The sequence below is a fragment of the Channa argus genome, chromosome 7 (genome assembly GCF_033026475.1).
Source record: "Channa argus isolate prfri chromosome 7, Channa argus male v1.0, whole genome shotgun sequence".
In the NCBI taxonomy this organism is placed as follows: Eukaryota; Metazoa; Chordata; class Actinopteri; order Anabantiformes; family Channidae; genus Channa; species Channa argus.
In genome coordinates this window covers 16146403-16174251 of record NC_090203.1, presented here as the reverse complement: position 1 = coordinate 16174251, position 27849 = coordinate 16146403, and the positions used below count along the sequence as shown (strand labels likewise).

General features: G+C 38.3%; 2 protein-coding genes across 7 annotated transcripts in view; both read right to left on the bottom strand.

Moving 5' to 3' along the window:
- The window catches only part of LOC137130394 (transmembrane protein 65-like), a 30066-nt gene extending 27393 nt beyond the window's left edge, over positions 1–2673 (bottom strand). Inside the window, exons 1-2 of one of the 2 annotated variants that reach the window (XM_067510496.1) lie at positions 2442–2673; positions 1838–2163 (exon numbers count right to left, since the gene is read on the bottom strand). In XM_067510496.1, coding sequence (XP_067366597.1) covers positions 1838–2129 — 292 coding nt within the window. In that variant the 5' untranslated portion in view covers positions 2130–2163; positions 2442–2673. The remainder of the gene's footprint in view (positions 1–1837; positions 2164–2441) is intronic. The other variant, XM_067510495.1, reaches the window with a different exon arrangement.
- Positions 2674–3824: 1151 nt separating this feature from the next.
- Positions 3825–27849, bottom strand: part of LOC137129870 (protein MTSS 1-like) — a 45709-nt gene continuing 21684 nt past the window's right edge. The window contains exons 4-17 of one of the 5 annotated variants that reach the window (XM_067509253.1): positions 20031–20115; positions 19022–19113; positions 18649–18723; positions 17528–17539; positions 13668–13825; positions 13311–13418; positions 13084–13181; positions 11183–11447; positions 9733–9846; positions 9139–9384; positions 8708–8935; positions 8120–8279; positions 7537–7818; positions 3825–7211 (exon numbers count right to left, since the gene is read on the bottom strand). In XM_067509253.1, the coding sequence (XP_067365354.1) occupies positions 6658–7211; positions 7537–7818; positions 8120–8279; positions 8708–8935; positions 9139–9384; positions 9733–9846; positions 11183–11447; positions 13084–13181; positions 13311–13418; positions 13668–13825; positions 17528–17539; positions 18649–18723; positions 19022–19113; positions 20031–20115 (2477 nt within the window). In that variant the 3' untranslated portion in view covers positions 3825–6657. The remainder of the gene's footprint in view (positions 7212–7536; positions 7819–8119; positions 8280–8707; positions 8936–9138; positions 9385–9732; positions 9847–11182; positions 11448–13083; positions 13182–13310; positions 13419–13667; positions 13826–17527; positions 17540–18648; positions 18724–19021; positions 19114–20030; positions 20116–27849) is intronic. The other 4 variants (XM_067509257.1, XM_067509258.1, XM_067509254.1 and 1 more) reach the window with 4 other exon arrangements.

Below are 27849 nucleotides of genomic sequence, written 5' to 3'. Positions count from 1 at the left end.
GGCATGGAAGATCTTTTTGAAACACTGGGTAATGATAGCCCAGCTGGCCACTGCGGTCCCCTGTGACATTTCCCCTGCATGTAGACATGTCCTCTACAGAGATCTTTAGTTCCTGGAAAAGGACAGTGCAGGAATTGAACCAGATCTGAGCTTGTCGAGCCAAAGTCATCATTATTTATGCAAACACTAAACAATCTTAATTTTACATCGCTACAATCTCTGTAGTCATGGCGTTCAGTATTATAATCGCTACCAGAATGACTGATAATCACTAAAGTTGCAGAAGTACAGAAGATAGAAGTACTACTCACCAGTTTAAGTGTACAAGGACTGCTATCACTCAGATCAATACCATAAGGAATCAATAGCAGCCAACATAGCACACAGCAGAGTTATACTTATGTTTTTGACAAAAGATCATACTGGCACTGGAATATGATGCCCACAAGCAGAGAAATGATCCAGCATTTTTTTTCTTTTTGACTAATTCTGAAATCCTTATCTGTCAAGGTGAAAATTTAAAAAGCAAAAGAGCCTGTTATTATTCATGTTTCAATAGAAAACACATCCCTCAAAAAAATCATTTAGAGCAAACAAATTCTACACTGAAAACCAAACAAACACATAAACCACAAACACTGTAATTTGTTCCTGTCCTTGATGAGCTGTTATCTGAGTCTAACGTAGTGTACTGTGCGAAGAGTGCAGGGAGAGCTGCAGGGATAAAGCAATAGCTTGATCTTTTATCCAGTATAAGATATTAATAATGTCACTGACAAAATGACAGAGAGCACTGCTTGTGTTTTCGGCGTAGACTTATTTTTCAGTCCCTTCGGTGTCAGATCGTTCATTCAAATATCCAACTAACGTCCCACAATCTGGAGGTCCATGATGAAAAAGCCATTAGTCAAAATTACAGTGATCTATTTTACATTGCAGCCATAGCACTTGGAGAGACATATAGTGGGCGACATGAGCCCAGAGCTGCACACTCCCAGAAAGACTCATATGCTCTAAAGCCTCTTCATCATCACTCATGTCATCCTTTTTCCCTTCCACCATTTCCCTCGTCTGATATTGATCGACCCACTTTATTCTTTCTCTCCTTATCTACTGTACTCCTCCACCTCCTTCTTTACTGTACGCTGATAATTCCCTTCTTGTGTTTGTTGAAACCAAAACAATGCTTTGGTGCCGTGTTCATAGTGTTGAACACAGCCACCTGAAGCAGACACTAAATCTATCAGCCACGGCACTTTATGCTGTATGAGGAAACACACACTGAACTGGCTAAACTACCCTGCAGCTCAGTGGGTTTAAAGCACTTGATAAGAGTTTTTGAATGCCAGAGAAATGGCAAATTAATCTAAAACCGGTCGCATTAATTGAACTCGGTGACCAGCAAAGCACAGGCAAATATCAAGTAGAGCCAGAATTGTACACAGAGGTATCTGTCTTTGGACTGAAAAAATCCTTGATTTTGACTTTTTGACTCAATGTTGGCCCTGAGATACACTGGAGACCAGTCCAGGGTGTACCCCACATCTCACAAGGTGATAGCTGGGATAGGCTCCAGTCCCCCGATACCCTAAACAGGATAAGCAGTTACAGATAAAGGATGGATGGATTTCTGCCATAGAGAAGCCTTTATACATGAATGGGTCATGCAGTGTAGAAAAAGCAAAGTAACTATGGCTCCTCATTATCACCACTAAAATGCAAAAACTCCTGCATTGTAGTTCAGCCGACACGCCGTTCAGTGTCATGGCTCGAAGACTTAGTTAATGGAAATAGTGAGATAAAACCCAATTGTTGAAGTGTGAAACCCATAACCTACCTTGAGCTATGGCCATGGACTCGAACTTGTGCAGTTCTCGCAGCAGACAGGTGCGCTCAGATGGATGAAGGCTGTAAATGAACTCCTTGGCTCCTCGGGGCGAGTTAAGGGGCTCCACGGGCTCCTTCAGCGGGTGCGTGCCCAGGTTACACCGCTGCACCAGCATGGAGAGCGGGGACTCGGAGGTGAACCGTGCGGGTGTTTGGTGACTGCTGTCGCCGGCTTTGGCCAGCCCAGTGCGGGCTCTCAGGGAGAGGGCGGGTCGTAGGACTCTGCTCAGGCAGGGCAGCATCTCCGTGAAGTGGGTTGAGTAATGCGCCGGGAACCTGATGAAGAACCATGGATGACAATAAAACAACAAACACATCACATCAGGGGCTTTACATCTGCGAATCTGGATTTATTCTGAAATACTGGCTGCAATAATGGCAACACAGCAGCCTCCACATCCAGGGCGAACCGCGGGCCTGACTACAACAATCTCACATTATTTACGACCACACTGAATCAAGCTTATATCACGGGCCTGTTGGGGAACATAGGGCAGGAAAAGCAGGCGGCAGCTATCCAAAAATCAAACTGCAACTTGTCTTATCGGACGCACCTCAGTCGATGCTCCGCTGTCCCGTTCAGTAGCCTCCCCAAGAAACCAAGAAAAGAGCTTTTTTCCTTTCTGACTCCACTGATGGCAGGTCTTACAGAAAGCGGCAGAATAAAAAAGCCTTAATCACCCAATCAGATGTAGATTTAGCACAAAAATTACATTTTTGAGAGCATAATCCCAGCTGGTGTAACCTCTGGCTGACAGGATGGTGTGAAGTGGATGGGAGGGCACTCCAGCCCCGAAAATATCCTCCAATAGCAGCGCTGCTCTCCTCCGTGCGTAACGGTGACGGCACCGCCGTACGGACGTACATTCAGTACGTGCGGACAATGCATCTTTTCATACTGCCTCTGCCATAAGGAAAGCAAGACATACACTGATGACCTTAAAGGATAAAATGTGTCTATATTATGAAAAATAAAACCTATAGCCGTACAATGAGAATATTCTTATTCTGCTTTCTAGGGTTAGGGTTATTAATTGGGATATTAGGGTTATTAATTGGGATAATGTGTGGTGTTCAGTCCACATAGATGACTAAGACTTTTTTAACGTGCTCTAACCAAAACAAACAACTTACAAATACTGCACAGCCTAACTGTCAGTGAGATGAAGCTTTTTTTAAGCAGGGGATCAATATGAATCTCACAGATTCAGGCTGTAAGGCTCACTACAATGTAAAATGTGTTTCTGTGTGTGTGTGTGTGTGTGGGGTGGGGGGGTCCTTTGAACTCTTCACCCAGACAAGGGTCCACGCCCCTAGAAAGCATGACACCATGTCGAAGCAATGTTGAGGAGGAAACCTGTACTTGGGTAAAAACGCACTTGTTTTACTCACGATTTATTGACGTAGTAGTGGCTGTTTTAAGCACTTTCTGTGTTTGGCATGTTAGGTCAATTGTTCTGGCTCTGGCTTCATTCACGAGTGTTGTCAAGTTTTTAAAGAAGCAGTGACTATCCAACCAGGAGCTACAGTATAAGCCAGTTTTTAAAAAAGCTCAGACAAGAGCGACCCCTGGTGGTATGGGATGGAATATTACGATTCTCCTGAGTTTTCCCGTAGCTCAAATGCAGACCAGTACGATCAAGAATGAGCGCTTGATCTCAATTTATATTTCAATATGGATGAAAGTGCCTAGGGACTTTTAAAATGAATAAAACTTTTAAAATGTTTGAACCTTTACGTATTTATGGGAACTGAGGTGCCAAAATGTGCTGATGAGGGCTGTGGGCTGAGGCCGGGCTGATGAGGATAGCTTCTAATGAGATGGTGGAGTGAGACCGTTTTCAAAGCGGTTTACCAGCTCAATTAAAATATGATGGTTTGATGCTTATTATACACACAATTTCCTCACACATGCATATTCAAGACATGAGCCATAGTAAGTGAGAAAGCAACATTTATATTTTATTATACTTCTAAAGCTGTCATTATGCAGAAACTAGCCTTTAATTTCCTGAAACAACTGCATCATAACCGGGTGAACTGTACAGGGACGAACAGAGAGGTCAACTCTCCTCAAGGGGGGAACTAAGCTAAAAACTAAACTAGAAACCATGTGTAACCATACTTTAAAACCCTCAAACTATACTTCTTATTCATGGGATATAGTGACATTTGGCAACTCTGATATAATACACATTTATAATAACAACTTAAATATGGAAATTACATAAGGTTAATACAAGTTTCAGACAGATAAACGATCAAAAAACAATTATTAAAAAAAAACAATGTCAAAAACTGATTATCAAATGGATTTTAAACGCAGATTTGCTGCCTTTGCTAACCTCTGATGAGGTTAGAAAAAAAAAATACTATTAAGAAGCTGACCAGACAAATGGGTTTCATTTACCTAAAATCCATTGTACAATACAATTTAGTTTGAAGTTACTCTCCGTGAACAGTTCACAATTTGCATAAAACCCAAATTCCCAATAAAACTCAATTGCTGTCAGTACACTTTTAGTGACTATCACAAATACAACCAGATAGTATTCTTAAGTTAAAAACATGTAGGAATACCTATCCAGAACAAAGTGTTTTTTCTTTACTGAAGTGAAAATGAAGTGGATGCAGTTCACCATCATCCCAAAATTTCATTATAATACTGATTCAGAACTCATTATGAAACCCACACATTACTTTTAATCTATGTTGGTCTGGAAAAATGTACTTTCTATAGCTGCAGTTAACCTTAAAGTCAGGCAGCCTTTATGCTAGAATGAAAATGCGGTTTACTCATTTGTGTGTAAAATAAGGGGCTTAAATGTATCCTAGCAGGTCAGTCATTTTTACAGGGACTAAAGTTTGATGAACAGCATCATAGCATAGTACATGCATGAGCAGAGGACTAAGCTTAAATGATACTTATACAAGTACAGAAATAGAAGGAAAAAAAGAAAGAAAAATAAATTAAATCATGCAAGTTCCTTGACTAACTTGGTACAGCCCAATAGTATTTACACGTTCTTACATCTTGTTGTAGCCGTGGTCTCACAGTGCTTGAACTGACTTTAAAATTGAAACAGACTATTACTCAGTGACAATGATTGCTTTAGCATATTTTCTTTTCTACTCTGCAGTCTAAAGAAAAGCCTCAAAAGATCCTAGTGTCCGGGTAAATAATGTACATACAATATAATGATAAATATCTGCTTATGGTCTACTTATAGTAGTAGTATGTTAGATGAATTTCACTGTCATTTCCCATTTAAAGGGGTTTGGATTAGATTGTCACATTTGATGCTATTGGAAAAAGATCTAAACACAACTGGAGATTAAACAGATGCATTAACACCACTTGTGCTTTACAGAAAATAACAGAATTCTATATACCAGCAACCAGATGGGGGAAAAAAGTATAGCATTACCAATTACAGCTTTTAACTTTGACTTTCAAAACATCAAATATATTTTGCCACATTAATATCTATAAAATGTTTATACAGATACATTTGTATTAAACTTTGACATGGCACTTTGACATTCATTAGTAATATTAAGAGCAATGGATGCACAGTACGTTGCAGTATGGATAAGAAATGCTTCAGTAAAGAAGGGGCTATTACATTAACACAAACTACTGATGAGTTCTACAAAGCTCAGCATGTAGATCTTGTAGATTAATGAGATGCACACACAAAAAAATATATTTATAAAAAGATAAAAACCAAAACAATTCACATCCCAAGACAGTGGGTGTATGGTGATCTTTATGTGAAATCAAAGAAATCCTGTATAAAGGCGTGAACCTGAATGCCTTTGGCAATGTGGAGAAGCAGGTGGAATTACAGCATGGACACAGAGACATGCAAAATCCTGAAAAATACTAAAGCAATATAAACCAAATAGGATGCCACTCCTAGTGTCTCTTATTGTCACAACATCAACTATGTGACGCTTCAGTCACTGTGGACTCTTACAACTTTGACTGCATTGTTCTGCAGCAAGCTCAGATATTTAAGTATTCAATCTGTGACTGGAAGACAGTCTGACAACACAGCACCTCCCTAAAGCCAACAGGGCATCCTTCCAAATAGACAATCAACGGAACAATAACTTTGTGGTGCACCTGATTACTGATCTCTGGATGCACTGGTCATTGTGCTTCTTCTGCCAAGTCACTCTGCAGTTAGGATGCCTATTTGTCCCTCAATGTCTAAACCTCTGCATCACCAAGAATACTAGATAGATCTAAGTACAGTTACTGTCTTCTTGAAGAAATATCCATGAACTTTGGGTTCTGCTGCTGCTTGATGCTTCTCTTGTTATTCCCCACTCTGTGGGCTCGGATTGGCAAAAAACATTTTAGTGCTTAGGCCAGAATCCTTTATTTGAGGACCTGTGCAAGAAATGCTTACCACTGTGCTTGCAAATACTTGTACAACTGCTTACACAAGGATCATCTTAAGGTGAAAACCATTACTTATGCATCAGAAAAAATGTTAATAAGGCATCAGAAGCCAAATTAGAATATGTCCATTTGAACAACTTCATATCCAATTATTATATAAGTGAAGGATTCTCACATGAAAATTTACAGACAGAACGTTCGAACTAGTTTCTCACACAAGTATAACAAGCCTTTTGTTTCTGTACATTGCATTTCTAACAGCAACATTTTTCTAAAGGCTTTGAACCCATTTCTATAAATAGTGAAGTGGGAGGCTCAGTCCTTGAAAATTAGATCACATGAATATTGTTATAAAGCAATTATGCAATGCGTGGTGCAGAGCGGTCATTGGTGAGGGTTCTCTTGAGCTTGACCCCCTTGCGGATAGCCACCAGCATATTGCCTTCTCCCTCCTCTACTGCCACCTCTCCTCCTCCTTCCTGTCCCATCTCTTTATGAAGATGCTGCTGGGCTGAGTGGTTGTACAGGGGGATGCTTGGTGGATTGGTTGTGGCCTGACCACTCCAGGACACCACAGGCAGCGTTCCAGCATCATGTATCCCTGCAAATGTTGGAAAATCTGGACTTTCCTCTACTCTTCCTCCTCCCATCTCCTCTGCTCCCTTGTTCCCATTAACGTGTCCTGACATATCAGGCACAGTTGGGATTTTTACTGGGACAACAGGTGTACGAATTGGGATAGGGCCTGTGCCCACAGCTGAGCCTGAACGCCTGGTGGAAGGTTTCGAAGAGGGTGTGCGGCGGATTGTGGCAACCCCAGGGGTTACGATAACTGGACCATGGCCTGCAGAATATGAGCCCGATGTATTATGGGAATAAGATCCAGAATAAAGCCCCTGTCCTGAACATGAGCCTGCAATAATAGAACTCAATTAAGTGAAGTTATTAACCACAGGTTTTACTAGCAATGTATGTGTCAGTATATTTTACAGTAGCTTTTGTTATTCATAAAAAAGATGGAGAGCACAGAAAAATAAAAACAGAATGCCAACATTTCTTCAGAAGAAATATTAGATTTATAATAACAATGTCTGTTTTAAAGGGAGATATTAAGAAAAAATATAACACGAAATAACACCAATGTGGAAAGATGTGAATGTGTTGTGTGTGTATATAAACACTGACACTCACACACACACACACACACACACACACAGCACTATGGGTACAATCTGTACCTGTAGGAATAGGAGGATAAGCCCCAGTAGGGTTAGATGGATAAGCTCCTGTGTGAATAGGCGTGGAGGGATAGGACACTGGAGGGTAGGCTCCCTGTATAGGGTAAGGAGCCTGTGTACTGGGCAGGCCTGCTGTTGAGGCTGGCCGTTTGGTCTGGAACATGCGTCTGTAGGACTGACTGATGTCACTGTTTCTGGGGATGGTGGAGGACTTGTCAAACTCCGACTGCTGCTGCTCAGGCTCCTGATCTCCAGCCATAGAAAAATAGTCATAGTCTGAAACTAGAGGAACAGAAACTAGGTCTGTACTGTACGGACACAACAAGACAGTGGACATTGTCATCCAAGAAGATACAGTCATGTGCAGAAGTTAATACCAACTATTGTTTTTGGGGTAAACATAATAAAATCTAATCTAAGTAAAATCTAATCATAGTAGATCTTAGTAATAGGCAATTACAACCTCAGAAACCTTCTGAAGGTGGATATACAAACTATTGAATTATGGAGGACACTTATTGTCAACATGATTTTTTTGTTTGGCTTCATTACACAAAAAACATAGAATTAAAATTTGTGTTACCTTGTGAAGGAATTGTGTCTTCAGAGCAGCAGGGTGTATTGGTCTGTGTGCTGTAGCCACTGGAGCACTGGATAGAGTCTCTACTGGATCTTTGGCTGTCCAACTCTAGACCTCTTGATAAGACCAGAGCCAGTTCATCATGGGCCTCAATATCAAAATCCTGTATTAATGACCCAAAGAACAAAAATAGTCATGTAGAAGTCTGAACATCTGATTTTAGGGATAAAGCCACATGCATTAGCTTAAAGTCATTACAACCATTAGAAATGACTCATTAAACCATTAGTATTGGAATCTAAATGCAATGACTGCAAAAACATTGGATGAGTTGAATCTCAGTTAAATCTGAGGCCATCTGAAACGTTTGCATCACAGATGGCAATACATGTCAAGTGACCCTTATGTTCATGTGTTCTACCAAATATTAGCAGTTTTTGCTGAAGCAAGGTAGACGAAAAGCATAAAACTGGACAGTGTGTGAAATATAACAGAGCCACTTTGTATCTAAATCATAAACAAGTATTAAAAATAAATAATGTCAATGACAGTGACAAACTAAATCAAACTAGTTGAAGAATAGATATGGACCCTGAGAGATGCAGCCACAGTCCCATTCTTCTCCTCCACTGATGCAGATTGGTTTTGTGTTTGTAGTGCAGCTGTTGTTAATGTCGAGATTATGGCTGAGCCTGAGAGAGGTCGGAGGTCACTGTTCATACTACAATGACTGTCTACTACCAATGGAGACTCCTTGTCTTTCTTCCTCCTCAGTGTGTTGACCATAGGCTGGTCATAAGGTCCTGGCTTTGCCCAGTCCTGTATAGAAAGAAATGTTATTTTTTTGCCAATAATTCAAATTTTTCTAAAGTGCTGTCGGATTTTATCAACATACAGAAGCCACAAACTGATACACTTATACTATTGGTATAAGTAAAAAAATGAACCAGGTTTACATAATGAACAAGCTGTGGATGTAGCGAATGACAATAACTCGATGAAGACTGAGTTGATGAACAAACCTTCCAGCTGGGGACTCGAGAGGAAAGCACCATGGGGGAGCCAATCGTGCAGTAGTGAGGGTATTCTGGCAGCAAGGCTGAGGCAGGACGTGACCATGAGCGAGTGGGGCAGGAGGAGGGGGTAGAGGATGAAGAGGAGACAGGGAAGTAGGGGAAGGCTGTGCCTGACACTGAGCCCAAACTACCCCCATTGCTGTGCATGTAGGGGGAATTGTTTGGACTGTAGTGGTCAGAACCATTGGACAACTGAATGTGTACGTTGGTGGGATGAGTTAACATAAACAAACAACAGAAACAAACACAGAAAGGAATAAATTATTGAAATGATAAACTGAGAATAATAAAAGATGAAATAGATGATATGACTGGGGAGAAATTATACAAAGAAACGCAAAAATAATAAGGACACTACATTGATCAGATCATCACAGAACAAAGGAGAAAATCAAAAATGCTGAACTAAATGAAACTGAAAAAAATTGAAGTAAATGCTTCAGTTGGAAGTTTAGTATGAGAAAACGCGTTCAATGCAGGTACATTGCAGACATTTATTTGAAAGAGGCGTAAGATTCTTTGTGGATGTGTGTGTATCACCTCGTCAGTAGCGTGATGAAGTGCAGTAGCAACAGCTACAGAAGGGGGGGAGCTGCAGTCACTGGGAAGCTGCCCAGTCTCTGACACCTCAGAGGAGCTGGAACTGGGACAAGGCTGGGACACCAAGGGCAGTTGCAGCAGCATCAAGCAAGCAGTGAAACCAGAGCGAAAGAGGAGGACGTGAAACAAGGGGAGAAAATTTAGACAGACGTGCAGAGTACAGGAATCAGAAAGACAGTCATATCAGCACGTAGACGGGAAGCAGAGACAAGCAGTTTGTTAAACGGGAGAAGCAACTCTTTGACAGTTTTCCGCAGTTATTGGGTAATATATTCAAGTAACTACAGAGCCTGTGGAAAAGGTGCACTGGGAGCCATACAAGCATTAGTTGCATGGGCATCAGCAGAGTTATGTTAGAGGTGTTGCAGCCTTGTTAAAGTAAAGCACAGGCAAAGTTTTTCTTAAGATGATCTAGCAACATTTAAAGCCCTGGTTAGTCTATTAACTTTGATAACATGACACTTCTATAGTGGAATAACCTTTTCATGCGCTGCCTTACTTGAGGGGTTTGGGGTTGGGGTTCAGCTACACCTACATAGAGCAGGTATTCATTAAGGATGGAGAGGGACCCCTGGGTTGAAGGGTAAACCTCAGTAAACGCCCTTTGTCTATGATCAACAACTACTGTAACTACACCAATGGCAATGAAAAAACGAATTCCCAGGACTCTACTATAAACTGCCAAACCACCTTCAATGCATCATAAAACCTTGGAGTCCAACTAAGAGCTATGTGTTCTGGACCGGGGAATTCTGGTTGCTGGCATGTTAACACATTGTCAGCTAGTGCAGTCACTCTCATGGTTGATCTCAAACCTCAAACCCCATACGGACAATTCCCTGTACTATTTCAGTGATCATTTTCTAAAACCCTGTGTCAGATGGTTAGGTAAAAGTGACAGACCATGTCTCCATCAGCAGTTCTCATTCTTAGTGCCTATAAAACCTACTGTTGACACAGTAACATGTTGTTTTACTATGATTCATTTAATGAAAAAACAACATGAGATATACTCAAGCCTCAGCACGTTTAACCAAACCACAGTCTGCCGCAGTCGTCTGCTCTATAATAGCAGGATGGGGCTGACCTGTTTTGCCCTGGGCTAGAATGAAGACAGACTAATTTCCTATGCATTTATGCTATAATAATATCAGTGAAATGACTTCACTATGATCACATACACTCACTGCTGCCAGCTAACTGGCTCTCATAGTGGCTGTAGAGATGTGTGAGAAATAACTTGTGCAGATCGCTTATTTGGGATTTTCTCTTGGTTTTTGACTACATTGACTTGTAATTCATATAGCATATGTGGTGTTACAGTCTTTATCTGCACATACTTAGACCCAAAGTTATGGCTAAGTGTGGGCAGTAGAGGGTTTTGTCTTACCTTTGTTTCAGCTGGCATAGGCGAGGAGGATTTGTATGATGAGTATTGGTCTTGTGATGAAGAAATGAAGCCCGAGTCATGGGAGGAGATGCTAGAGAGTCGAGCTGGGGTCTGCTGAGGTAGCGTGGAGCTACGGTACCGATGACGGGGGGGATGGTGGTGGAAGAGATGGTTTGAGGAAGAGGAGGAAGAAGAGGAGGAAGGAGAATGAGAGTGAGAGCCACTGGATCCCCTGGAGTCACTACTGTTAACGCTGTTCAGACTACTGTGAAAGGGGAAGGAATCAGGGATGAGGAGAGGACCAGAAGGAGGAGAGGTTTGGCAGTGACAGATCGGGTAAATTGAATCAAGTGCACCCAAAGTCATGAAGTAAAGAAAGAAAGTTGAGTGCAGAAAAGATTTAAGGAATCATAGAAAAGAATGGAGGCAAGAGGATTGGGGAAATGTGGAGGAGACAGGGTGGGAAACAATTAACAAAGCACACCAAGATGCAGCAAGCTGTGACTGAGACCAATCCAGTCAAAACAACAAAAACATATAGTAAGAGGCATGATATCATAATGCCAATACCTACAGGCAGGAATCACAGGATTTCAGGCCTGGGAGTAATTTATTTTTGAATAGAAAAAAATACTATTAAGCAAAAACACTTGGTCTGTTTACTGTATAACTGAGGCTTGAAAGCAGCAATTTCAACATCTGAAGTGGGGATAAAAATGTTAAGCTGCAAAATCTGTATTATGAAAAACAAAATATGTATCAAATTATGTAAACTGACAGTAAATCCAGAATGGGGAAAAATAAATTAGTTTAAGCTGCAAGGGCCACTCACACATGTGTGCGTTGCCCAAGTCACAAAATGGGTAAAAACAATAATGTAAAGCAGCAAAATAACAGTGTTCTTTGCAATATTGTTTTTTAACTAAAAACTCTATCCTACCCCACGAATAAAATGGGAGGGTTGTGGCAGGAAGGGCATCCAGCATAAAAACCAAATCAACGTGCGGAACACGTTCCACTGTGGCGACCCCTAAAGGTACAAGCCAAAAGCCGTTGATCATTTTATAACTAAAAACTCTGCACAGTCAAGAAAATACAAATATGTTGCACCTTGGAAAAAAAAAATCACCCATATAAAGATCAAGACAAAGTTGATCATCTACAGTGAATTTATCATATTTTAACTGCCTGAAGTCCTTTAAACATGCTGACAATTTTAAAGCTCTACATTAAATATTAGAAGACCCACAGCCCCCAAAATCATGTTACATGATTTTAACAAATGCAAAGCAATTTAAAACCCAAGCATATAATTTCTTTCTTGAAACCAGCAGCTGAAGAAAAAACATTGGCAACGCAGAAGAAGCAGGATGTACATGGCATGATCTCAACAACCACAAAACAACAAGAGGGCTTTTGTCACAAAATATACCCGTCTTTCCTTTAACAATGTGGATCCTCATTAGGTGTATCAACTTTAAAACTATCCGAGAAAAAAAAAAGAAAAAAAAAAGACGAAGCAGGGATGCAGAAAGAATTCGCGAATAACTGCAGTCCATAGTGACCACTGGGTGGCAGACATAGATTGGCTAAGATAGGAGCTTGTCTCTAAGTCCAGTACTTGTTCCACACCCCTTTACACTAATATAAACTAAGTCATCACTACAGGATAGAATCCTGACTATTTTGTGTGTATACATGGCATGTTACAGTATAATTTATCACATAATATGCAGTGTTTATGCAAATGGGTGTATTGGTTAATTTAGTAGAATACTGGATAAAGTTTTTTTGATTGAAATAGGTAAAAAAAAAAAAAGCACCTGAAAGTCAAAGCCTCTATTTTTCATTGATTCACGGCTTAGGTGTCCTAAGTCTTGTGATTAGCGATAAAACCCTACCTGCACATGCTGGATTTCCTGGACAAAGTGGTGCTGGGGGATGAGGGTGGTGTTTGATATGACCAACCACAGTCTGCGCCCTTCAAGTCCAAGATTACCTGAGATGTAAGAAAATGTCAGTCATATTTACTTGTGATGACGAAAGGCTAATTAAAGCTCCAAAAAGTGTAACCTCGAAGTATCCTTCACTGTTCACAGGCCACATAATCTTTGATGTTTTTTCTCACCTGTTCACTAGCAGGGGGAAGCTTGTGGGGGTCAGAGGTCAAGGCTTTAAGGTCATCAGAGATGGTCTGAAGATGGGTGACCTCTCCTAACATAGCAATCTCCTCATCCTGCATGTAAAAGGAAAATGAGAACAGATGTATTTACATACTAGAGATCGAGATACTTTTTGGCTACTACTTTGTAGAATGTATACATGTATTGGTCTTGTGATAGATGAAGAGTATGATAGGGCATCTTTTCAGTATGTGGGATTAGAACAAACAGAACGCATACACTACAGATTGTGGTGACTTAACAGCAGGCTTTCTGTTGTGTTCTAAAGGCTCATTTCTTCAGTTCTACATTATGGTACTCACCACCACCGGCTGCAGCAGGGCTACGAAACAACAGAATCTCTGCCTCTCCTCTATAAGAGCCTTCCTCAGAGCCTGTTTCTCTGCCTCTTCCAGCAAAATATATTTATCACTGACATCCTGCATGGCACTGTCCAGCTGGGGCTGGATATCACCTCGACCTTGTGGAAAAATTAGACCAAAAGTGCGCACCACACACACAAACACAGACACACAAACACACACACACACCAAGAATACATACATCATTACAGGTATAATAAAATTATCAGATAAATTTCACCACTAAATCTGAAAAACAATATATTTATTTATAAATATATATAAATGCATATATTTATGTATTTATTTTCTTCACTTTCCTCTGGTGTTGACTTAAACTATTTTTCTATGCTATCTTTTCATTGTGGACACTGCTATCTTCAGCACTAGCATTTAAATGTCTCCAACACTATCTCAGCACAAATAGATCCACAATGGCACAATGAGCTGTTCAGAATGGGAAAGAATGATTTCTACTTTAGGCTAATCTGTTGCTTGTCATAAAATCCCCACTCTTTTATGATGACATACTCCAAAGTGAAAACCCTTTTTGATTCTCTCTCCACTGCTCTTTGTTAACACTTGTACTCCTAGGTGTTAAGAGTGCAAGGTATCTAAATAAACATCTGTTCCTTCTGCTGTTTGTGTGTTTAAATGGACGTGTAAATCCAGGAAAGCTTGAAAGCATTGACAATCCCAAAGTTATCCTTTTATTCAAAACTGTAAGTAAGCCTTTGTGCAGTGTGTCTATCATTGTCTGTGTTTGCATGCTTTTCTGTTTGTGTATGTGTGTTTTTCTGTGTTTTTGTTGTCAGAGGTGGATACTCTTAATTCAAATCAAGCCCCTCTTGTTCTTTTGGAGGCATGACAGGTGGCATACAGTGGGTCTGAAGATCATTATCTAACTTCTCAAACTGCACAAAACATATACAGACAGTCTTGACTTTGATACATTAAGGTTAAATCCACAGTGAGAAACTCTGTGGTCTGTTTGTCTGCTTTTGTGTCTGGGTCAGATAACAAACTGGCGTCTCTAGTTGAAATTTTACAAGAGGCCCTATACCATGCGAATATGTCATCACCTTCACCTCAAATATAAAACATAAGAATGTACTTTATGTCTTATATTGAGGACTAACCATTAGCTCTTTCCTCTGTGATATGTCAGTGCCGGTTATACATGATACATAATAGTATCTTGTAAAGCTATGTTTCCATGGCTTTATGTTAGTGACAATTAATAATGCCCACACTTTATGTTGATAAAGCACCAAACATGAACTGCGACTATGCTCCAACTAGCATCATAATAGCTGACACAAATGAAGAGCAATAAAAATGACAAATGAAAAATCTCCACCAAAATAAGCAATATTACTGGACATCTATGATCATTTAAGGGCTGGACTCGAAAGTCCCAATTTCAGTATATATTTTTAGTCAAGTTTTTTTTTTTTTTTTTGGGAGCTGGCTTTATGGCTGAGTCTAAATATATACAAATGCATCTCAAATGCAACTATACAATTCAATTTCAACTTCTGATGACAAAATGAGCCTCAATACCTTTAAAAGACCCAAAGATTATATATGCTGGTTAAAAGTGGTATATGTATATTTTTTCCCATTAAGTAGGTCTTTTTTTTGACTCCGCTTTAAAAATCTGAAACATTTGTTAAACTTCTTGACTTCATTGGCCTCAATGTATAAAAGTAGCTTTTCAAGTCCCTAAGCAAACAATGCTGTGGTATCTCATAGACATGGAGTAAAATGAGGGAACATGCTTTCTGGTTTTCTCCCACTAGTCCAAGTCTTGGCAGACTGTATTCTCAACATAAGCACGGTGGGTTTGGAAGACAAAACTACTCTAAGTTCAGTTACTTTTTCTACAATAGAGGGAAAGCTACATATTTTATTTCGACTTGCTGTTTTAGTAAGGCAAGTAAGGGTGGCTCACCAAAAAGTTTTTTTTTTTTACCCTTAGATAAAAAAGTTGAATAAAAGTTGAATAAATGCAAGCCAACCCAATAAAAAAATATTACAGAATTTAGGCTTTGTAAAAATAAATTTTAGGTTAACTATTCTAAGCAATACATAAAAAATATTACACAGTAAATGAATAATATTTTAAATATTTAACCAAAGACCATATTCATTTCTCAACAGTTTGAGACAGACAAGTGTAGACACCAAAGAAATAATTGCAGGGATAGAGAAGATAACACACACACACATACACACACACAATGCAGGTCAGGTACATCTAGTCATGAGATGTCAACTTGTGGTAGCCAGAATAGTTATTAGTATTGAACCTAGGCTTCAGTTATGTGACAAATTTGTGTCTGCTGTGAATTGTTACTTGGTTTGTCCACATTCCAAGTCCCTGTGCCGTATTTTGTGCATCTGTGCTTGTGTAACTACATAAATGAGATGGCCCTGATTGCTACTTCCCTTTTCTCTTTAACCAAGGAGAAACACTGAGGTTCACTAAAGGTTAGTGGTCACTGACTGCATTGTGAACAAATCCACCCAAACATATTTTACAACCCCTTTTAGTCTGCAATTAAGGGCAACTGGTGCTTGTGAAACATACAAACACACTAAGTCAAATTTAGTGCATTATGGTCTTACAGCTTTGCAACCTTTAGGATGACTAAATAAGTAATGCATCAGGTACTCGGATAAGGGGTAGTTAGAATCTACCTTTTAATAGCTCTACTGTTCTGCTTCATTGTGACAAAGTTTCACATTCAAATATAGAATCAATATAAGGTTTCAAAATCTCACTCTTTAGATTAAATTATTTAGCTCACCATATTCATCTTCGCTGAGCAAAAGCTAATACAGTGAGGGGTGGATTTGTCCACAGACAGCACACACAGATTTGTGTGGACACAAATGACATTAACAGATCCAGCTTTCCTATGACCAGTGATTAGGTTTCCTGGCAAGGCTGGGGTCTTCACATATTGAGACACATAGCAAACATGAGACATCAGTCATAGAAATGAGTAGACAGAGAGCATTTCATTTCTGTGCTGAATTTGTTCCACAAATGAAATTAGTGTCCTTATCCTAAGAAGTATTTTTTAGAATGTTTTTAGCATGGATGACAATTACAGCAGACACCACAGAGCTGAAAAAAAAAAAAAAATAGAAACAACGTAGAACTCGAGACCTTATGCAAGAAGGAGCCAACCACTTGACCAGCTAGGACTAGAGTGTATTGCAAGTCTACTGAGGCCTTCACTTCTAATCCATATCTCTCCTACAGCATATTTTCTGTCACTGTGATACATTTTGTGAAGAGTGCTCTTTTCTATTTAAGCCCTCAAGTGGCTAAGTTATTGCTAAACCTGTTTGCTGTCCAATTTAGTTTTCAGTAACACTTCATTACTTTAGGTGCTTACCAAGCTTGGGCTTTTAAACAAGAGCTACAGAAAGTAAATAAAAGTAGCCAGCAGAAAATGAAGGAGAGGAAGAAGAGGCCAGAGCAAAAACAATGGGCCCTGGGTTTCTGTGTGCTTCAGTAATAAACTATTGCTCCTTGAGACTGAGATTCAGATTATACAGTTTTTTCCAATATGCTGTGGTAAACTAATTGTAGATTAAGAATAGTTACTATATGTGTAGATTAAACGTTTGGATGCTAATATTTTGCTAATATTATATAAGAAGACCATTTACCAATTTATATTAGAATATTTATTTATTTGCATAAGAATCAGTATTTCATGGCTTCTTCCAAATGCTACCAGGAAGCCTAGTTTACCATTGAAGTAAAAGCAACAACTTGAACATTGTGCCACAAACTGACTTACCTAGATTTTCAGCTGCAGTGCAGCATAAGATGAAGAACGGTATCAGAACCACATGGGGACAGGGAGAGGAAAAATATTCAAGTCAACTGAAAAAGTGCCAGCACTAACACTAATACATCAACTAAATGTGCAACTTTGTCTGTATAACTAAGTATATCCCAGTACAAATGCAAAAACAGACTAAGCTTTCCAGAAGTCAAAGTTATGAAGTCTGTACACAAAATGGACAATATCTGTAGGTTAAGATTGTTTTCCTAGTTAAGCTCATTTGACAACAGCAGTACACTGAAATATTTCTTCAACTACAATAAGAACATCTTAAAATGGCATTATAGCTACTACAATTTTTATTGGTTCACTTGTTAATTTGTCAGTAAGATCACATTTGGTCTGTATTGGGCTTATGCCAATACTGTTTAATGATAATCATGCAAGATGATATAACAAATGCTTAAGGTAACAGTACTAGTTATAATCCCTAACTTACTCAAAAAAAGTTACATCTAGAGTTTACTGAGGTGACAGTGATTTCTTTGTTTTGTTATGATTACATTTGTTGTACTTCCCTCTAAACATCTGTTCACTTTAGGAATGTGAGATGTTCACTCACTGAACTATCTCACTACCTCAAACTATCAACACTCCAAAACATATTGGAAGAATATTAATCAAACATTTTTTTTTTAAGCTTGGTATTTTTTTCTCTAGGTAAATGATTGCACATGTAGAGCTGAGCCAAGATAACTGTAGAAGGAAACTGCCCCTGTACTTTCCTTGAGTGTTACCAAGTAAGGTAATGTTTAGCCTTACTACTGTAGATTTGCGCAGGTCTATAATCAGCAAGAACAAACTTCTTCTATATAAACATTACTGCTGTCTAATAAAAGTTATATATACACACAAATTGGACAGATTCCCATTTTCCTATTTTAAATAAAAGATGACATCTTTCCTCATGTTCTTTTGAAGACATTTTATAATCTCAATAATAATTTTTTAGTCTTGAAAGTTCACTTCTTGTAGATAGAAGCTGAATATACATATATACATATACGTGTATAAATGAATATATACACAAATACACAAAATATAAGAATATATATTTTTAAATTTATTTTTACCTTTCTTTGCTTTCTTCTGAAGTTTCAGAGTGTCTGAGGACTTCTTCTTAATTTCTTGGCGGGCTCGCTTATACTCTGGTATAGATAGACATTTTGTGAGAAAAATCTGCGTAATATTAGAGTTTTCATGCACTTCGTTATCCTTTGTGTAACAGAAAAACAAACAAATATTATAAGATGACCTGAAAGTCACCCTACAGTATGTTATGGTAGTGATAAATACTGGGTAACTTATCTAATACAATACTGAATAGGAGTTATGAAAAATAAAAATGTCAGTTTAGATTGACTGAAAATAATCAACATTTATGTTAAAGTTTGACTAATTTTGGACAAATATAGTGCTGTGTTTGATAACATTTGTCTGGCCTACCCTTAGTATGGTCCTTGTCCAAAGTATTCACTCCTCTTTTCCACTCCTCCATCTGTTCTTGTAGAGGGTTGATCAACCCCTCCAGGAACCCACTGTAAAAACAAGCCACTTCTTTTTATCTGTTCACTTAAAACATGTTTGAGTAGATATTAAAGACTAACCTCTTAAAATCTATACTTTTCACTCTGAGTTTTCTTTTTAAAATGATATACTATTGAATTTTTAATTTTTAAAATGGACCATTTGGCTGAAGAACTTACACGTGAAAAAGGTGATTGCATGAATAATGTAGCAGACAGACTGCCAGACATAAAAATCATTAGATCAGGTTTGCCTTTCTGTCTGTATAGTGTTTGGTCATGTCTTCCCCTGATTAAGATGTAGACAAAAGGGGAGAAAGAGTTTGTTATGTCTGACTGCATGTCACATGAGGAAGTAAAAAGCTTGTGCAGTCATGTCTGTCAATCATTATCCAAACTGTGCTAGTCTTCCAAGATGTACTGGTGAGTATTTAAGAGACTGTGAGTGTGAGTGCTGGGCAGCTGCCGGCTTAGAGCATGAATCTAAAATTAGACTTCTTCCTCTTGTATACATTTTTCCAATGTGTGTGTGTCAGTGTAAGGGGAATCTTTATGGAAATGCCACCCGAAATTAGAGAGCCACTTGTGTTGCCAGACAAATCGTCTCTTTGTCAGAATTCCTTGAAAAAGGGGCATTGTTATACACACATAAAATGTCTCATCATTACATGATGAGACAGATTCAAAACTCAAAAATCATGTAATCATATTGACAATATATTCCCTCATTAGCTCAGTCAAACTACTAAAATGGTAATTCTAATCATATCACAAACTTAATTTTCAATCATTTATCACAACTGCACAAAGAATACATTATCTGGACCTGTATGTTGAAAAATGTCAACAGTATTGTAGTAGTGCCTAAATGAATGAAAAGAAAGAAGAAAGAAATTTCAGCACATTCATACAAGACATATGTTCCTTACGTGGAGAATTGTTTGAGTTTAGCTTCTATGCTGCGGTGTCTCATACACATTCTGGTCAATGCTGATCCAATGTCTCTAGTCCCACCTGAAATAGATTAAAATTATTTGTAATTAAGCTTTAAACATCAATAAGTAGGACTACTCACCAGAAAATAACTTGAAAATATTAGAAATGATAAATATTAGTTAGTCCCTTCAGGATTTCATGAAATTTTGTGTGATTGGCCAAAAATGCTTGATTTGTCAAGGTCATACAGAATTAACAAGGAATTTGTTGAATTGGTTGAATTGTTGCAATTGCAACATTGCGAGTTCCTGGAGCGACTGATTAGTAGTGATACACACATGAAAGTACTCTTCTATGAACTGGCAAAAGACCAAGTCAAAAAGGAAATACAATTTCAGAGAGTATATTGTAATAATTTCAATTTATCCCCAATTGATCAGGGTGAAAATAAAGAGAAATTCAACAGCATTGCATTTGACTTCACTCCCAGATCAATTTTGGGTTTTATTTGTGTGATATGAAACAGTGATTTGTGACAGTACCATTACTTAACTAGAGAGAGTCAACAAAGCTAGAATTTAGACAAAAAGTTCGATATCTGAAATTACTATTTATTAATGGCACATATGTTCCCCTCCCCAGCTGTGCAGTGCCGGTCCAAGCCCGGTAGAAATTGGGGAGGTTTGCGTCAGGAAGGGCATCTGGTGTAAAAACTGTGCCAAATCAACATGCGGACAATGATCCGCTGTGGCGACCCTGAACTCACGGGATAAGCCAAAAGGACAAAAGAATAAATAAAAAATGTCACATATGTAAACATGAAATTGACCTCCACTGACCATGATCAATTTAACCTGCTGCACACAATGTATATTGAGGAACAGCACACAATTGTCAGCCAATGCTGTAAATAATTAACTTGAAAGTGGCTTTGCTGATGAGAAACTGAGAAACTTTTTGCTGGACTTGAAACATAATGAAACATCATTAGCAAGCACTCACTGACGTAACTCTCTGCTGCAGTTAAAAACTGTGGGAACCAGTTAAAAACACACAGTTAGGAATTGTACACATATTCAGGTCAAGAAAAGTGATGGGAAATTGGATCTGGACTCTAAGAAATGTGCCTGAGGCTAGTGTTGTTTTTTTCTTCAGGTTGGTTGCAGGTTGGACAAATAAGCAGGGACATGATGCTGATTGACAGAACTATTGTCTGCCTGCTCAGTATGACTATTCCATTTCTCTTTGGGACTAAAGCAGTGTGTTTGTGTGTGTGTGTGTGTGTGTGTGTGTGTGTGTGTGTGTGTGTGTGTGTGTGTGTGTGTGTGTGTGTGTTTGTGTGTGTATGTGTATGTGTGTATATGTCTGCATGAGAAAGACAAGGAGGGGACAGACAGATATTGTATGAAAGTTCTTGTGACATTCTGTTTAGTACAACAGAAACAGAGTGATACTGTTTGTGTAAGCTTGATTTTGTGTTTGTCTGTGTGTGAAGTGAGAATGGCCTCCAACAGAGCGAGCCATTCTGCTGTCAGCACCGTCCTTGCTACATGCAGAGACCCACATAGAGATGTCATTCACTCACACATACACTCAAAATGATTTTTGCTGTTCTATTCTGGACAAAACTCATGCAATAATCTTCAGATTTTTGAATACAACATACAGTTGTATTAAAACATACAGTGTAATAAAAAAGGAACTCTGTACTGTAGTACTATAGTACTGTGATCTTATAGCGTTTATGGAGCCTCCATGCAAACTGTGTATATGAGCCTGAGCTGGAATGTGAAACATTTGGGCCAGAAGTTTGTTTTTGGAGTGTATCTGTTGAAGTACCGGCTGCATTTAACAGGGTAACTGGTGAAGACATGTTAGCTGTATAAATTTTAACAAAATATCTCTCCTGGTCTTGAGTCCAAAAATAAAACAATAAACAAGTCTGCATCATTTTTGCTTTCGTTAAAGACCAGTGTTCAGAGCTCAATGTGAGTTTAACAGTTCAGTGATAGAAAAACACGTTGGGACAAACTTTAACACATAGAAAAACAGGATGACAATAAATTTAGCTCCTCTAGAGAGCAAAGTACAACTTTTTTATATCTTTAAACCGCATATAATTTAACATCAGTACTGCTGAGCCCATTTTGACTTCAAACGTTTCCCTTTATCCATTCATTCATCTGTACCTTTTTACTATGTCTGCTTGTTAGTGCAGAGGGTGTGGCTACTACGTGTCATTAAAAAACCTCTGTTAAACACCATAAGGCTCATTCATTCCTGCACTGACTTGTTTTGTCATCCTATCCATCAATCTACCCACCTCTGCTTTACTGTGACTGTTTGTTAGTCTAGAAGGTGTGGCTAATGCACAGTGGCACAGATTCTACACACAACCAAAAACATGATTTACTTTTTCCAGTAAGATTCAGTGACACTTGAATTAAGTTCTTGTTAAGAGCACTCTTATTTTTTCTCATATTTTAAATTAGCATTTACACAATCTTGCATCCAGATGTTAGTTTTTAAGATTCAGAAATGCCTTATAATGCAAGTATAAATGTAAAGGTAAATATAAATAAAAATTTAAGATAGCCAAACTCATCATCTTTCTCCTGACACCCAAGAGCAAAAATTCACCAGTACCACATCTTTCATATGTGAAATCAACATGTGCCTGCTCTCTTGACCCCTTTCCCTCCCTCTACCAGCAGATAGCTAGTCAGAGTGGCCTCTGCCATAACTGCCAGTTGCCATGGAAACATTATATGCATGTTTGTCGTTGCTACAATCAGACTCGGCTTGTGTGTTACTTGGCAAGGACTGTTTTGTTCTCTGCCATCGGTAAAGTGACTGATATCTCAAATCCTTTGCAAAGCACATGATACCCATGCATAGCAATATAATGCATGGCACAACACAGCAGCATGTGTTATTACTACTATTTTTGTTGTTAACTGCTGTTTTGCGTGCATGGCAGATATTTTATATTTAATTTTGCATACTTTTGCAACATTTGATACGAGATAGTAAAAAATAAACAATATAATTTTATATTGCAACTATTTTAGTCATTACAAATATGACTTCACATTACACGTAATCAGAAGTTAGGATGCTGGTCCAAAGCAGATCCAATATCGGAGCGATAAGCCCCATTTCTGGAGAGTTGTTTAGTGCTCTCAGGATACAGTGGCTGCTATACATCGTCCACTTTGCATAGCACTTACTAACTCCTGAATAGAAATAGCTGCATTGCCAGCTCCAATTGTCTGGTACACACTAAAGCAAGTTTAAGCTGCCTAATGGCCATAAAGTGTGTGTGTGTCTGTGTGTGTAGTGACTGGCTGTGGGTAGAACTAGCTGTTTGGTGACACTGTTGGTAAATTACCCCTGCAAAAATGCAAAAATCTATCCTATCAATAATGTAAAGTAGCTCAGTAGACAGTGCACAATATTATAGTATGTGTAACAGTGTTTATTTGCAACTTACTTTGTCATAAATGGTCTGACCCTCCACAAACAGTTTTTGTCAAGTATTTAATAAGCAAAAACAATGTACTGTCAAGTTTTGATACTAAAAATATGCCTATCTCTTGGTCTTGGAGGATTCAGCTTTCTGTGGGAACAAGAGTCTTAATAGTTTGTAGTGGCATTTGTGACAGACATGACAATTATTGTTTGTGTTTGTGAGCGAGCGAGAGAGCAAGAGAGAGAGCCAGAGAGAATATGAGAAGGACAGGCTGGCATTTTAATGTCAACTTGCCAAGTCTCTGTCCTCAACCCCCCTTCCAGACCGGCCCTTTGGAATGTCACACTGTGCTGACACAGAGAGTGTGTGTCTATTGAAGCATTTTATAAGAACATAGACAAAGAGGACTGTTGATGTGCCAGTGAATTGAAAACACACTGCAATAAGGCAATCATCATTTAACAGTGTTTTTAACATTAACTATGATTATGATGTATAGCCATTTATAGTTGTACTGTAGAATACTATTCCAAACCCTCCTGTGTTATTTTTGGCTAGTGTTGCAATCAACAGACAGCAGGCTATGTAACTTAAAGTATTCATATGAAAATAATAAAGGTGGAAGAAAAAACTTTTTCCTTAGTCTTTCAACAAGATTGCCTTTTAAGTTGAGAATGTGATATAATTTAATGTGATCTGAAACCATTAATAATAATGGCATCAATACAGTAGGAAAAAATATGTAGTAGCTATATAAGTGAGCACATAATTCTCTAAACATTAATGTGATGTAAATAAACACAGCTTGAAGACGAAGTATTCAACAGTATGCTACTGTTTTAGTTAAAAACACATTAAACTCATTGGTTTCAAGTTATTGGTATTGGTTTCGAGATTCAAACAACTTCATAATCTCCTTTGGCTTCCTAGCTCAGAGCAGCACTGGCACATCAGAATACATCAATAGGTCAATCTCCTTAAAATAAACGAATAATATTAATTACAAGAATTCTCATCATGTGCAGTCCTATTCAACTCTCCATTAAAATTAAATTACATACAAAATCATTACATTACTTTATAAAGGGAACTGTGAGTTCTGATAGTGATACCACATAGTAAAGCTACCATATAACTTGGGTTTTCGCAGATTAACCTTCTGACCATTTTTAATCTGCATGCCTAAAATACATTCACTGAAATGCAGCTAAAAAGCATCAGTGTAGCTCCTGGCGTACCTCATCTAAAAATAAGATCCATAGTTCATCGCTTGTAAGCTCACTAAATAAAGCGTGCGGTACCCTCTAAGCCAGTCTGCTTCTTTATACAGATCTCAGCTTGTCATTAGAGGTTTCAGAGAAAGCTAATATGAAGAGAGAGAAGTGACTGAATAAATGAGTGAAAAAAAATAAATAAAGCTTTCCTATACATTAATATAATAAATGAAAAAAAATAAACTCTTTCAGAGCACAAGGGAAAACGGAAAATGGAGAAAGATATTTGGCCTGAGTAGTTCTGACATGAAGATCAGAGAGGCTGGTTAACTAAAGCCAACTATATGTATGGGCACCAGATGGCTGCTGTTAACTATGGGCCAGTGGTTACACTGATAAGAGGCTGGAGACCAGCTGGATACACACATATGCACAACAATACACACTGCCAGCTAAGCAGAGGTAAAGCGATGTGTTCACTAATTAGAGAGCTGGAGAAAACACGAAAGCTACATCTACACCAGCTAGATTTAAGCTAGATTTTCCTCTTCATGGTGCCTTTTCCAACAAGTAAATGTGCTGGTTTTTTACACCTAAAAAATAGTTATCAATTTTTTTTCCCAAAATGATAACAGAATATGCATCTAGACAGCATTACTACAAATGCTTCCAAAGTAATATTTTGTTTTTGGCTCAGATGATTACAAACACTGTTGTTAGTAACTTGTGTTTATGTTTCTTTTATCAGATGACTTTGTAAGTATTAACTAGTGATTATATTAACATTTATCTGGTGAAAATACATCAATGACAACTGGGCAACGTGGAATTTATTAAAATCACCATATTGTAATTTAAGTCAGATTTATTATTCAGAAATATAGAAATTCCATGAGCTTAACCATATTCAGTGTTTGTTTGCTAGAAACTCCTATTTCCGCCTTCTTAAAAATAAGTCTGAAAAAAATCTGTATCAGAATGTTACTGAAAGATGCTCCTCACTAAGATGACGGGTAAATATGTAAACTCTTGTGGAAAAACTACTAACTACAATTACACTTGCAGGCAGATGTTGCCGACTGATGTTTGAATGATGTCACAAGAACATATTTGTATTTGCATTTGCATTTAAAACGATGACATGTTTTTGTTTGGCTGTTACAATCATGTAACTTTGGGAAGTGTTAATGGTGCTTATAGCATTACCTTATAATGCTGTAGATTAGCGACCTACTGATTTCTGATTGTTAATGACAGGAGTCAATGTTAGCTGTCGTGTAAACCACAGTCCATCTACATCTCCTGCCAATGCTCAGCTAGAGCTTGAAAGTTATCAGGTCAGATGTCAAAAAATAAATAAACAGAAAAATGGATTTTGTCCATAACACTGTCTAGTGTTAAGATACTTTCAAGAAAAAACAACAATGCCAGTGGTGAACGATTAGTCAACTTTTACTATGTATGTTATGTTTTAATAGCCAGTAGTTTTAAATTGTGTTCCTGTGTAGGACAATACTTAGATTACTAATCATTTTATAGACTATGACAGACGATGACACATGCACACAGTCCTCACTGAGCAGTTGGCATGCCAAGGTGGAGCCACCCACACAGCAAGGATACAGGGTTGCATTTCATTCACTGATTTATTAGTCTATGCTGTCAGAGTGTTACCCCACTCTAAGTATACAATTACATTTTCATTTAACAATAAACTGTGTGCCTGATTGTGCAGCAGTTTAATAAATCCTGGCCTTGAGGGAACTGAAGATATCAAATGATTAAACAAGAAAGTTCACACTATTTACAGGGGCTAAGTGAGGGGAGATGTCTCTCTCCTTGGGAACCACACTCACATCTTAACTTATCAATAGCTGCTAACTGAATGTAATCTCACAATTGTTCTATTCTTTTAATAATGCAATTTATTTTCTTCATCCCCCTGTATCAGTATCTGTCTCTGACTGTCGGGTCAGTGTGAAAACTAAGAGCATTAAATAACTCTTTACCAAAATGAGCCCAAATGAGTGATGTACAGTAAACAAAGCAGATGTTGGCATCAGTAAGTATGTCAGTGTGCCACTGTGGTGCTACAGCTTAAATGGTAATGGATGCAGCTTTGCATTCAAATAAACTTGAATGGTGCTGCTATAATGTTTGGAAGACTTGTGTTTTTTGATGTGCAGAGTAAAGGCGAGCAAATTATAAGGGGAAGAGAGTAAAGAAGAAAAAGTGGAGCAATTTAAGAGTGACTGTATGTCACCTTTGTGTGGTTCTGCACTGTGAATGCTAACAAAGTCTCAAGGCCACAGAGAAACAAAAAGATAGCTCTATGCGTTTCTCATTCTAATTTGAATAATGATTACTGGCATGTCTGCCTCTCTCATTTTATTTTTCTCTTTCACAGTTTCTGTGCTGTGTTATAAATGCATATTAAAGCAAAGGACAGGGACCAATTAAGATTCCAGGGCCGCATTACTCAATCTCATATATTACTCATGAATTACTCATTCAAATTTTTGCATTTCTACTATTGGATAGCTACTGTATAAATAGGTCACACTGCATATAATAAATTGTAAATTCATCTAGCCAAATACACACTTGGTTACAGTAGTTTTTTACAAATTGATTTCAAAAGGAAATTTGTGGGTATGTTGAACAAAGCTTTAAACACTGTAGGCCTACAGGGCTGTCTCAATGTACTTATGGTGTAAGACAGTTGCAGAACATCCCCACAGAAATGTGATGATGTCTACAGTATAGTTGCAATCTTCAGTCAGCAACTAATTAGCATGAAGCAAATATATTAAACAGCATGAAATGTCTGTCTGCACACAAACTGGTATTGTAGTGTGTTCTTTAGAATGCACATGCTGCAGAAGAAGAGTACAAAAGCATAGTGTGGTCTCTGGACAGGAATCTTCTGTTGGCAAACATACATGATATGCTACAGTAACTGGTTTAAGGTAGTCTTACAGTACCATGTCATAACTGCACATGCTGGCTTCAGCTGCAGATGGAAAATGTAGGTCATAGAGGAATTCCCTCCACCCCCTTTAATAAACTCCATTCCTTTGATTTCGTCTTTTAATCTTTTATATCTATGATGTACTATAGGGCTCC